A 13,746-nucleotide genomic window follows, 5' to 3' on the forward strand; every position below is an offset into this window, starting at 1 on the left:
GAAGTGGAGGAATTTGATATGCAGAAAGTCAAGGAGCAGAGGGTGAAGCAGAAGTTTGAGCAAAGTGAGAAAATTCTGGAATATTCAGTAAGAGAAGTGGGAAAGGAAGTTGGCAACAGACAAGAAGAATATTGTCAAGCACCACTGATGACCCAACTATGGCCTCTTACTTTTATAGTATGAACCAATCTGCATAGCTGTGTGGTTTATTTTTTCCTCCAATAGCTCATCAGCCTCAGTCTAGAAGTGGAGGTTTCATGGTTGGATTCTCTCAGAGTAGATTTTTGCAGGAGAGTTGCAAAAGTAGGTCAGAGAGTGGCATTGCTTCCAAAGCAGTGGCTTAAGAGCAATTTAAATGATGGACCAAAGAGTCTAGGCCAGGAGGAAGCTGGGAACTTGGCTTAAAAATAGAGGGATCCAGGGACTAGAGTTTTTGTTGAGACCAAAGAATAAGTAAAATAGGATTAAGGGCTGGAAAGATAGCAGGATGGGAGGCTGGGATAACAGGGTTTAATCTTTCAAAGAAAGGGTAATTCGGATAATGAAAAGGCCTGGAGTACCTGTGGTCCTCCACTCTGCACATCATCTGTGGAGCTTAGAAAATCATTTGTCCAGGTCTCCCCGCCCCCAGAAATCCTGCTACAGTAGGTTCTGCATGGGTCCTAGACATTGGTCTTTTATAGAACTCTACAGATTATTCTGATGAACGGCCCTGGTTGACAACCACTGGGTTAGTGGTGGCCAGGGGAGCAGACTGAACTAGAAAGGAGCTGAAACTCATTAGCGTTGAGGAAGGTCAAGGAGTTAAAAGGAAGGAGTGTGAAAGAGATGTCCATCTATATATCACGTTTCACAGAGCGATGGCAGCACTGAGGGTAGGAAGGAAGACCAGGAGCCCGAATCCTCAATGGATAAGGGGACTTGGCCAAGAGCACTGAATGGCAGTAACATCAAAGGAGGGGCTTTTTGGAGGCAAGTGCAGAAGTACTGATCTCAGATCAACAGCTTGGAATTAAAAGGGGGAAACCCTACCCTTCCCCATTTCTCCACCCCTAAGAACTCGGGATGGGGAAGAATGAGCAGCGTCCATCAGGATTATCTGAGGAAGTGGTACCCTCATTGGAGAGTAGAACTGAAAGTTGTTTTTCTGATATTAATATAAATGACCAATGCTCAACAATTTTCTGGGGGAGATACAGACATTTTAGTGTTCCAGAAAAGAAAGGACAAAAAATTCTCACCTAAGCTCCATTTAGTCACTAACCACTTACTGAAGACTAGGGCTCAAAGATGTTCGGGTTTTTTTTTTTTTTTTTTTTTTTTTTAATGTTACTGAATAATAAATGGTGTAGCTGTTAAGAACTTGGGCCCTGTAGACACAATTGGGACCTAGGTTCAAATTCTGGCTCTGACACCTGCTACATACCTGGGTGGTGGTTGAACCTCACTCTCGCTTTCCTTATCTATAGAACAATAATACAATACTAATAAGGTCTACCTAATGAGATTGTGATGGAGATTAAATGAGATGACCCTAGAAGCACTTTTTGCACATGGTAAATGTTCCATAAATTAAAATCATGAAGTGTGTGGACATAAGCCAGGTGCTAAGGGTTGTAAGAATGAATAAGATACAGTCTCTGCTGTCAAGTATCTCCAATTTTAGCTAGAGATACAGGTAGGTAAAGAAGAAATAACAATCCAGTGTTGATACATGCCAAGCTCCGAGTATGCACCGGACAGTTCTATGGAAGCATGAAGAGAAGGGCATTTAACTTTGTCTGCAGAGGGAAGACAGAGCAAGGCTTGCCAAAAAGAGGAAGCCCAAGTGTGAATCTTCAAGAAAAAGGACTAATGGGAGTCACCCACCCAAAGTGCAGGGTGAGGGATCTTGGTAAGAGAGAAGACTTGCCAGGCCTTGGCCTAGCATGAAAGTCTTGGAAGTAAGAGAAAATCGAGCAGTTTAGGGAGCATGACGTGGGTATGGGACGATGGGGGCTATGGCACGAATAGACAACGGAGAGGTAAGCTGGGGGCAGATCATGCAGGTCCCTGGAAAGCATGCTAATGAGCATGAACTTCTACCATATGGGGAGTGGGGGGCCATTTAAGGATCTTAATGGCAGGAATGTGGTCAGATTTGTGTGTTTCCAAGATTACTCTGGCCACAAAGTAATGAAGAGCAGGAGGCAAGATTGGAGGCAATATGATCAGGTGAGCAATAGTGGTACCTTAGACTAAGGTAATGGTTTGTGGGGATGAAAGGAAGAAGGGAGATTCAAGATGAGTGTGGGAGTGTGGGAGATGGAATAGAACTTGGTGACCAATTAAGGTAGAAATACAGTGGGAGTCAGAGAAGCTCCCAAATTTATGGCATGGGCAGTTGGGCCAGTGCTGAATTACCCAATAAAGAGAGTTAACGTGTGCTACAGGCCCTGCAAATCAGGGGCCCCCAAAACCTGGCCACATTTTTAGTTTGTATATGTAGTTTTCAGAAAGACTTCATCACCATAGGAATAGCAGAACTTTATGGACTTTCTTACCTTTTTATGCTTTAGTATTTTTTTTATTTGAATTATATATTGGAGAGGGAGGGGGTTGTAATCTTTTCATTGCTCAGGGCCTCCCAAAAGAAGAGGTGTCTAAAGCCTGAATCCTTCTTCGATCTGCGTGGTTAGTGGTACGATCTCACTGAGAGAAAGGAAGAGCAAGTTTGGGCTTCCTGCCTTTGTTACGCTTAGCCCTGAGTGAAGGGAAGGGCATGATCAGGCTGGTAAGGGACTGGCAATCAGGTAGCCTTCTGGAGAGACTCCATGAAGTCAATTCCTATAGCTCAGCCCAAGTGGAGTGGTTAGGCTAAGTCAATAAGCTTTAAACATTCAACCATTGCTAATGGAAAGTAAGAAGAGACTGTTTGCTGGCAAGAGAGGTCATGAATGCAAGTTGATACAGTGATTGGAGATGTAGACTGAGCTACGGGTTCTCAACCTGGAGTCCAGGGGAGTTCTGAACCTCTGAAATTATATGGGAAATTGTGTAGATATGTTCAGTGCAGTTTATGGGCAGAAGTTCCATAGCCGCCTTCAGATTTTCAGAGTGGTCTTTGACCCCAAGAGAGTCACCTGTCACTAGAAGTAGATTCACTATGAAGTGAATAACACTTCTCTAGAGTTCCTCACTAGCCTGGGGCTCTTCCAAAGCCCTAGGAGGGGCCCTGGTAGTCTTGGAGTGTTTTTCCTTAAAGGGAACATTCCTCTCAAATTGTATAAAGCGTTTGGTCTCACAGTACCCGGATCATCCCCAGCCAACCGCAGATCAGGGAGTTACACCGCATGGGTTAGTATCTGGGACTGGCTACCATCCAGGAGGAACAGGGGTGAAGAAAGGATTGTTAAAGGCCAAAGACTGCATTAGAAAAGGCAGAAGGAGAAGCGATGCCAGTCAAATAAAGAATGGTCACAGAGGGAGGAGGAGAATGGGACCACACTGTGAAGGAAGTAAAAAGAGAGGGAGTCAGCCACGTCCAACATGGTTGGGAGAGCTGGAAAGAGGAAAAACAAGGACACGATTACAGGAGTGGCTAGGATAGCTGCCTGGCGGCCAAGCAAGTGTGAGTGGTAGCTATGGGGCCAAAACACACAGCAGAAGTAGGTACCCACAAAAAACCTCTACACTTCATTGTTAGGATCATATTCAACAAAGTAGGCTTGCTGTAAACACGGCATCTATGCTGAAGTCAAGTTGAATGGCACATATGTACTTTTCAAATTGAGTCCTAATGTGTTCCGTGGCCAGGCAGAGAGGCTTTGAGTGACCCTTGTCCCCCACCTACCCCCCCACCCCCACCCCCACCTCCAATCTTTCTTTCCTAATCCTGTATCCTAATCTTCTTACTCCTTGAATGTACATATTTCTGCCCCATCTCTCTGTCCCCTAGCTGGAGATAGGGAGCAGTGAGAGAGGGTAGAAAGAGACAAGAAGCCATGAGAATGACATTTGAATGTGAAAGGTCTTGAATTGAAAATTTATCCTGGGTAACTCACAAAACCGTATATGGTTAATTGAATGTTGTCTGAAATTCAGGCCAAGGAAACATCTATTTGAACCAGAGTGTTCTAAGTTGGCCACCCTGGCAATTCTGAGATTGACTGGTTTCAATTGGGCAAACCATGCTGACTTTCCCATTATTAGGAGGGTGAGTATTATTATTATTGTCTTTTGAGTGTGAAATGCACCCCGATCAGAGATACATGCTCCGATTTGCTTATGTGTCTATTATGGAACCTACTTGATGCCATTTTACATTTCCACAGTAACTTCCTCCTGGAATCTATTCCAAGATAGACTAATTTCATTACAGTTCCCAACTTAATTTCTCCAATGATAATATCTTTAAAGGTTTTTGACATATTAACTGTGGATGTGTTTATTCATAATTGTGTCACTATGAAAAATCTACTTGAGGACAATGATTTTGAATGGCTAATATGACAAAAAAATATATTAGGGGCATGGAAAAATAGCTACACACTGGAATGACTAAGCCAAAGCATTGATTTGAGGTTACTAAGAACTAAATAAAATTAATTCAGTAAAAATCAGCCATTTGTATTTTTTTTTACTAGCAAAGTGCTGGGTAGGAAATGATTAAAAACATTTTTAGTGATAAAGATGTGTAACATTAATGGTCTGCCGTAGTATTTTCACTGAAAGAAGACCAAGAGTCTATTAAGATATGCTTCATAAATGTAAACATGTAAATTAAACAAGTTCTAGCTTCTCGATATTTCACTATGGTTATCATTGAAACAATTAACGCTTTTATAGATAGCTTCAGCACTTTTCTGTTCTTTCTTTGTAATAGTAAACCTTAGCTTGACTTGATCATCATGAATTGCTTCTTTAGTAAGTCCTATTCGATCCAACAAAGCCAGTTAACCACAATACACCTACATACCTGTGGGTTACATTATTAGACTGGTAAAGGACATAAATCAGTGTGACCGCAAGTTTTGTTTGAACTTGATTTGGGAAATTTGTATATTATCTGGATGTAACATTTTTTGTCAAACTCTCAGCTACTTCTGCAGATGAAATTATAATTTCTGGAGCTAAATCCTGTTAAGCTTGTGTTGGAATCACTTGTCTTTCAACTTTGTAATTGTTTTTGATGAACCTAATTGTACAACTTAGGGATGACAAAACTATATCCCCAATAAATACATGTTAACATTTTGCCTTTAGCCAATAAGAAGAAGGAGAAAGAACGCCCAGAGATCTCTCTTCCTTCAGACTTTGAACATACGATTCATGTGGGGTTTGACGCAGTCACCGGGGAGTTCACTGTAAGTAAGCTCCTTATTGTGCTTTGCAAGCCATGAAAAAATTCCTTTGTGAAAATAGGTTTCAAGAAAACATGCCCATGTCCCAGAATGTCAGGCTTGATGCTTTGGATGATTTCAAGGAAGATGGACTATGCTGAGTCAATCCGTTGGAACTAGAGAGTGGCAAGAGTATTGGCAAAATTATTTTGTCCATCATAAAAATGTCTGATCGCAGTTAGTCTTCAGTGTCATTGAAAATGCGAATTTTCCATGGCACAGGAGAGGTAGTCCCGGTAGAGAGACTCTGTTGAGCCTGTTCTTTATTGTTTGAAGTGAATCAGAGAATCAACTGACTCAACTTGGCCAGTGAATACAGTCCATCTGAATAATTCAGGCTTGACATTGGAACCTGGATTACCCAGATCAGCTAACCACACTAACCAAAAATCTCTGTACAATTGACTTGGTCTTCCCTTAGATTTCAAGAACATGGCTTATTTTTAGGCCTATTAACGGGCATATTTCATAGGCCTTCAAAACAACAAACCCCATGTTTCAGGAAGACTATGAATATATCATGTGTGCTTTAGTGGTTATGTGCTTTACACATATACAATCCACAATAAATACCAATACGAATTCTCCAGAAAGACCATAGCTATAGAGTCAGCCTTTCTTTGGATATTTGTAGTGCTCAAATAGCTCAAGATCTCAGTCATTTTGTACTTTGTTGTTTTTTTTTTAAAAGATCTGGCATCTTTGTTTTTAGATGGATGAAGGAAAAGATGTGGCTAAAAATATGTCCCCAGGAGGATCAACTATCTTTTTCCATACTAGTAAGGATCTCAGTAAAAATGTACATTCTGAGATGATGAGTAATTTTGAATGCATTCAGAAGAAAAATCTTTTATAATATCATCACCACTGATTCTTGGGTTCTAAAACCAGAGATAATTTTAGATGTTGAATAATTAAATTTTCTGTTTTGTAACTTGACGGTTAGTAAGTAAACTCATATGACTGAGTGAACCAAAAAGGGGCGGGGGACAAATTGACTGGATTTGGAGAAGCAAACCATGTCTCTGAATTGACAGCCAAATTGCCTTTTTTTCCCCCCCAATTCCAGAAGTATATAATATGAGAATAAAATCACAACGGAGTAAACATCTTGGCCTTGTAAAGTGACATGAGCTGATTATTTCTATACTCTCAGTAGTAAGCAGAAGAGAACGTAAAGAAATACTGATGTTAATAAAGTTGAGACAGTGGTAGGATTTAACCAATTTCATCCATGAAGTCAGAAACATTATTCAAATGGCCTTGACTGCTGTCACCACCAAAAATAATAATAATAATAATGATTTTTATAATCTGAACAAAGATGTTAGGACTTTTTTGACATTTGAAACAGTCAAAGCACTTCAACTTTATAAATGTGGTCTAATAACTCTTCCCTGTTTTTATTTTAAGAATGTTATGCTTGCAGTTGTGACCTTTTTTGTTTTCTATGTGCTTTTCTTCTGCTTTAACTTCTCTTATGTTTTACTGCTGTCATGCCACGTTTTCTTTTTCCTTCCTTTTGGTCTGATGTGAAAGCTCTCTCCTCCACTATTCTCATGTGACATTCTGGTTCCTTTCCAATTTTTAAAAAATATTTTCCGCTCTTTCCAACTTGCTTGACATCTTATAATACAATATATCTTGAGCTCTTTCTTTGTTCTTTTGGCGTTCTGAATGGAAATGAAAAAAAGAGAATCACCATCATCTTGCTGACTGCATTTTCACTTGGCCATCGGTTAGAACCCAAAAAACCCACCAGAGAGGGCTGGGGGTGGGATATGTGATGGGCACTCTTTCCAATTGTGACCAACAGTTTGATGCAACTGAACCCAACCAAACCAAAACCTGCCCCACCCCCACCCCCGCCTCCACCACACCCAATTTAAAATAAAGCAGCTGTTTGGATGCAGGCAGTTGTTTGAATATACAGACAGACACAGGCTAAATTTGGAAATCTGGTGCATTTATTGTCCTCTTGGTGGTCTTTTGAAACTACTTGTCCACACATTATATTTAAAGATGCCAAATTGTGCACTTTTTAACTCTTTTCACCTTTGGTTTGCATTTACTAACTTTTAAAAATGCCAAATGAAAATAAGCTTTTAAAATCATTTTGTTGGTAGCATTTAAATTGGGTCCTATTTGCCACGGTGCCACTAATGTATTGTGTGTGTGCGTGCGCAGAGGGGGAGGGACATATTACCAAATGTGATTATTGCTGTTGTTTAGATTGAATTTTGAGCAATTTGTTGAACTGTCTTGTTCAGTTGTCTTCCAAGGGCCTGTCACTGTGAATATTTGGACTCCAATTTGGTGTGCCCTTTGGTGATTGTCCTATGGCTAGTTGGCCCATATAACCTTGTACACCTGGTTATACGTTTGGACCTTGAGATTCAAATTAGGTTGGGAGGTGAGATTTGGGGTACTAAACTATGAAAAGTCCTTACCCTTTATATTGCCATTTTTGTCCCAAATACTTCAGAACTCCCCCTTCCAGACTTCTAGACCTGTGACGGTCGCTTCAAGTCAATCAGAGGGAAGAATGGTATGAGTGATATACATGATCATTTCTTATGATAAGATAAATGCTTGGCCTGTTGTATCATGCTGCCATTCTCCTGGGCTACACCGGACAATCCCCAGCTTGTTGTACATCTGGTTGTTATTGTACCCGTGGTCAGGCATTGATATGTGCTCCTGCTTCTGATGCTCATACTTCTAGGTCTCCATTAGCTGTCTTAACTTTTGGGATTTGTACCTCAATCTGGAGTAATGAGATGGCCATCTGATGATGTGCCTTTGTGGCGTACGTTCAAATTTAAGTGTCAGGTCTCATTGATCGACTAGTTTATCTCAACTTCTCAAAGAAACAAGAAATTATGTCAGCAGGGTAGTCATATGGTAAGTATAGTTGTCTGAAGGATCTTCTGCAATTGACAGCATGTTTTCCTGCTGTCTAGTGATCACGAGACATTTATTTATCACAAAAGTTTAGAGGTGCCATCAGAATGTATAATAATTGCAAATATTCTAATAATTACGGTAATGATCATGCCAGTGATGTCTGCCCTAGTGGTTATGTGCAATGCATACCTGGTTTTATAACACTTAATAACTCCTTTGGCCATGACAGTATTAACCAAATGCTATTAATTGCACTTAGAATCAGAACTGGGATCATGCATGGGCTCCTGAGTTCAAATATGTGGCTTAAGGCTTTAGCATCGAATTGCGTGATTAATGCATGTCAAAGTGTCGTTTCACTGTGCTTGGAGTAACCCCAAATGCCAGGAATCAAAGACCTGTATCCCAAATCAAACCAGTTGGGTTGAAGCATGTTTCTGTAGCTTTGGAGACAATCTCTTTATTTAGATAAAGCCATTACCTTATATCCGATCTTATTCTGTGGGAAGCCAGGACTTCCGAACTGCAGTATTAAAATGGAAATTGTTCATATATGGTTTGAAATGAAACGGTTTCCCTTTCCCTGGTCTAAAGAAACTCAAAGGTAGAGTCTGGCTGTGTGGGAAATCCTTAATCTAGTTTTCCCTAAACCAGTCACGACTTTCTCACTGCAACGTGCAGAAGAGTCGCATCAATGAGAATGCAGTTAAATTTAGCATCCCCATGTCGCCATCCTGTCCATTTTAGCCACACAGACACTTCCACGCTGAAACCAGAAATGGTTAACCAGAATTGAGAACTGAAATTTGTAAGTTCATCACATGGCCATCGGCTACCTGTGATCACCTGGTTGTAAATACAGACTTACAAATTATCATTAGAGCTTTTCATGATGCCATCCTTCTTCCCTCCAAAGTCATGTTTCTGCCTTCTGGTAATTTCTCCGGTCCTTTAACAGTAATTCTTACTATTGTGTACTTATGGAGGAAGCATCTGGCCCCAAGTGGAATTACGCGTCCCAACTTGAGAACGTTGTCTTTTTTTCCTCTGTTTCCTGAAATCTGTTGTCCTAGCCTGTCCTGCCCCTGATGGAGTTAAGACCTCTCGATTTTCATAACCTCCCCACTTGAGAAGGGATGACCCCCCCATTCAGACCCATTGGTTTCATCTCCTCCCACCTTCTAAGTTGTCCCACATTCTGTTTTAACTTTCTTTTCTTTCTTTATTTACGTCCATTACAGCCAGATCTCTATGGCTCACAGATGTGCCCAGGGAAGCTCCCAGAGGTGCGTCACAGGCCCAAAAGAAGCTTGCATCAAAGTGCTTCTTTGAGATGTCATAGCACTGCAGCAGGTTCATGTGTGTGCAGTAGAGTTGTTGCTTGGCTTATCTCACTTTTTTGTTGTCATTCCCAAACTCTGGAGGCCCACGTCACACATTGTTTTGCCGAGACTTCAGAGGGCAAGGCCACATAAATTGTGTCTAGATGCACTGCAGGAACGATGTGTCTGTCTCTTGCTCCAAGCTGCCTTTGGAGGCTGGACAATTACGAAATGGGGACATCTGTAGGCTGGACATATAGGAAAGAATGCTAAACGCTCAACGCGAAACTAACCTTTCAGCGTAATTGGTGCAATTGTCCCAGGTTAGATTTCCAAACGCTCCCTCCTGTCTGCTCTAAATGCTTTAGAGTATTGCCAATTCTCACGAGGCTTTGGCACGTGCGTCACAGTCCCCAGGTTCCATGTGGCCAACGAACAAAGTGGGGAGGAGGGCATGGAGGGAGGAGAGGAGAAACTATTTAGCACCTCCGTGGTGTTGCTCCTCCACTATTCTATTTTTGCCTCCTCTCAATCCCCCTCTGTATTAAAGCCCTAGAGCACCCCCCCAAATTACATTTTGTAATCACAAAGCGTAAACTGCCCAAAGGTGAGGCTTTTCTTCTGTTCAGAAAGATCTTCCGATTACGACATGCCCAGAAACAGCTTATGTGATTCCAGTCATATAAAATCCATTGATCTGCACTATACTATACTGTGCACAAATTTAGAGAAGTCTTGCTATGTCTGCCCTGAGTCGCCAGAAAATACAAGCTAAGCCGTAAACATCATTTCATGGATGAGCAGAATTAATATGGAGGTGATTTTCATGCGCTTTTTTTTTCTATCACAGTCATACTCCCACCCACCCTTTTTAAGTTGGATCCTAGTTTTACCTATGTGTTTTAATTAGAGAAGAGAATGATTGCATTATTAAGTTACTAACTTTAAATCTAGAGTGTCACTTCAGTTTCCCAAGTGTAATCCTACAGGTAGCATGGGCTTCTTGGTGAAGAACTTTACTGGAACATAAAAATGCAGCTGCTGAATGTTCTGAGCTGCCATTCTCTCCCTCTGGTTGTCCACAGGGAATCCCTGAGCAGTGGGCACGCTTACTCCAAACCTCCAACATAACAAAACTGGAACAGAAGAAGAACCCACAAGCCGTCCTGGATGTTCTCAAATTCTACGATTCCAAAGAAACGGTCAACAACCAGAAATACATGAGCTTTACGTCAGGAGGTAAGAGGAAATCCAAGGTATCAAAGAGAGAACAAGGAATTCCCATCTCAGAGCCTCAGGATTAGAACAGAATGCCTGTAGGGCATCTGAAGCCAGTTCTAGTGCCTTCTCCAAATGACTTCAAAGGCAGTAAATCGAAAGATGGGTTGGAAGGTGAAGTTGATATGAGGAGGTTTACCACTTGGTTGTTTTTAGAACTCAAGTAGGGGTAATTAATTGCTCAGTGAAGCAGCAGTTGTCAGTTTGAATCAGCAATCACAAATGTTTGGTCTCTGCACTGGCATGAAGACGACACTTAGTCACGTAGGATCAGGCCTTGTGATGTGTCCATGAGATAAGAGGTGTATGGATCCAGCCATGGTCTCCTGAAGTTTTTTTATCCCTCCAATTCATTGAATTGGACCCTGATGATACAGCATGCATTTTGTGGTTGCCAGGCTATTTTGATCCAACCTCAAAATCAGGCTTAAAAAAAGAAATCATGTCTGGCTATTTATAAGAAATCGAAATGGCCGTGTTCCTGCCAAATCTTGACTTCAGTTTCTAGCACGTAGATCCAGCCTTTGTTTGAAGCTTTGAGGTTCACATTTGCACTATAAGCAACTGAAAAATATGTGCCAGACAATATTTTTGCATTTCAAAATCTTTCTCAAGAAAGATGATCTGGGGTGCCTCTCTAGAACAACTTATTATTTAACATCTAAAAAGAGAAGAACATCCTATCATTAGTGGCCCAGCTGTAAAGAGCCCCTACCTCTCGGCATTGGTTTTAACATAGGACAGGCTTGAAATATCTTCAAGGATGGTGCAAGGGGACACTTGGAAGGGGAGGAGTGTCTCATTTGGTCATAAGACATGTCAAAGCCCAAACTTAAGGCGTATAGTAATTCACGGCTCCACGGGACGTTTTTAACTGAGAAGATAGCTTAACTGCTATTCTTCAGGGCAGAAAACCAAAAAGAAAAAAAGCCAGCAAGGAGAGGTTTTATGATATTTAGTCTTCCACATAGAGTGAAATGTCTCAGAGATCCTAGTGACACTTCAAACAGTGCTTAATTAATGTGAGGAAGTCTAGAACTGTCCTCCAGGTTCACTGGAGAACCACAGGCGACCAAAACCAAAAGTGTTTCATTCCAGTATTTCTCTGAGCTGAGTAAAACTCACCAGACACTCCATGGATGCTCTAGTGTTGGAGACCGAGGAATAGGGTGGGAGGAGGTGGGGGGAAGGAGAAAGAGAAAGGAAGGAAGGCAGGGTGAAAGGGAGGGTGGAGGTGGAGGGAGGGAGGGAGGAAGTAGGGGAGAAATTCTGGATATAGGTGTATAGACTCATACCAACTAAGAGCAGGTAATCTTGGGGCACCTGGGTGACTCAGTTGGTTAAGCATCCAACTCTTGATTTTGGCTCAGGTCACAATCTCAAGGTCCTGGGATCGAGCCCTGCACTGGGTTCTGTGCTCAGCGGGGAGTCTGCTTGAGGGTTCTCTCTCCCTCTCCCTCTGCCCCTCCCCCTGCTTGCACACACGTTCGCACTCGCGTGCACTCTCTCTCAAATAAATAAAATCTTAAAAAAAAAAAAGGAGTAGCTGATCTTGATATTCCTCCATATAGATGAGATTTGCTGGAGGCCTTCATTAAGATCTATAAAATGACATGTGAGGGGGCAAGGGTGTGAGCTATTTTCAGAACAATGATGTCATGTGTCATAGTATCTATTCAGTACTGAACTGGAGAATTTCCTTCTGGTCAAAGGCATGCAGGTTAATTTTTTATTAACGTCTCTAAGTGAGGCAGGCTTCATGAAATAAAGGTGACATCTTTATCTTTACTTTCCAGATAAAAGTGCACACGGATACATAGCAGCCCATCCCTCGGTAAGTGAAAAATTGAAAATGGTTTGGAGTGATCAGGGTTTCTGGCAGTCCAACAGAATACCATCACATAGATTCAGTTTAGATAGAGAGTCTCTTTAAAAAAACAAAAAAAAACAAAAAAAATCCCAGTCTTTTAAAGGTATAATTTAAATCTATAAAATTCACCCATTTTTAAGTGTATAGTTTGATGAGTTCAGGTAAATGTATATACCAGCGCTACCATTGCCACGATCCAGCTTTAGAATACTTTCATCACCTCCTAAGATCCCTTATACCTGCTTACAGCTATTCCCCATTCCACCCTAGCCCCAGGCAGTCACTGATCTGGTATTATGGGATTTGTCTTTCTAGACATTTCATGTACACAAAATAATATAGTATATGACCTTTGGGGATTGGCTTTTTTCACTCAGCATAGTGCTCTTAGGGTTCATCCAAGTTGTGTGTTATCAGTAGTTTGTTCCTTTTTCTTGCAAAGTAGTATTCCATGGTATGGATGTACCACTGTTTGTTTAATAATTTACCCATTGAAGGATCTCCAGACCATTGACAGTTTTTGGCTCTTGTAGATAACGCTACTATGAACATGCATGTATAAATCTTTATGTAGATAAATGTTTCTATTTCTCTTACACAAAGAATCATGAAAATAATAATCATCTTGATAGTGACTTCTCTTTACTCAACACTTAAAATGTGCCAGGCACTGGGATGATAACATTTTACATTCACTTAACCTTTCTTGCAACCAGATGAGGGAAGTCTTACCATTGTCTCCATTTTATAGGTGAGGTTCAGAGAGGTAAAATAACTCATCTGAGGTCATACCATTATACCTCTGAGCGTCACCTGTTCCAATAAACTGAGATGCAGTGGGGGAGCTTTGCCCAAACTCACATAGATAGTCTGATCAGAGAAGTGACTAGAAAATAAGTAACCTGGTTCAAAGTTCTTAGAAATGATGGAGTATCTGCAAGAATACCCATAGGCATTAGATAGACAATTGTCTTAGACAAGGCTTACT

General features: G+C 41.2%; 1 protein-coding gene across 1 annotated transcript in view; it reads left to right on the top strand.

The window, feature by feature from the left end:
- PAK3 (p21 (RAC1) activated kinase 3) overlaps nt 1-13,746 on the top strand; it is a 120,172-nt gene that overhangs the window by 39,435 nt on the left and 66,991 nt on the right. Inside the window, exons 7-10 of the mRNA XM_035007312.1 lie at nt 5,245-5,345; nt 9,530-9,574; nt 10,696-10,849; nt 12,685-12,722. Of these exons, the coding sequence (XP_034863203.1) occupies nt 5,245-5,345; nt 9,530-9,574; nt 10,696-10,849; nt 12,685-12,722 (338 nt within the window). The remainder of the gene's footprint in view (nt 1-5,244; nt 5,346-9,529; nt 9,575-10,695; nt 10,850-12,684; nt 12,723-13,746) is intronic.

The sequence above is a fragment of the Mirounga leonina genome, unplaced genomic scaffold, assembly GCF_011800145.1.
Source record: "Mirounga leonina isolate KUSES-001 unplaced genomic scaffold, KU_Mleo_1.0 Mir_101664, whole genome shotgun sequence".
NCBI lineage: Eukaryota > Metazoa > Chordata > Mammalia > Carnivora > Phocidae > Mirounga > Mirounga leonina.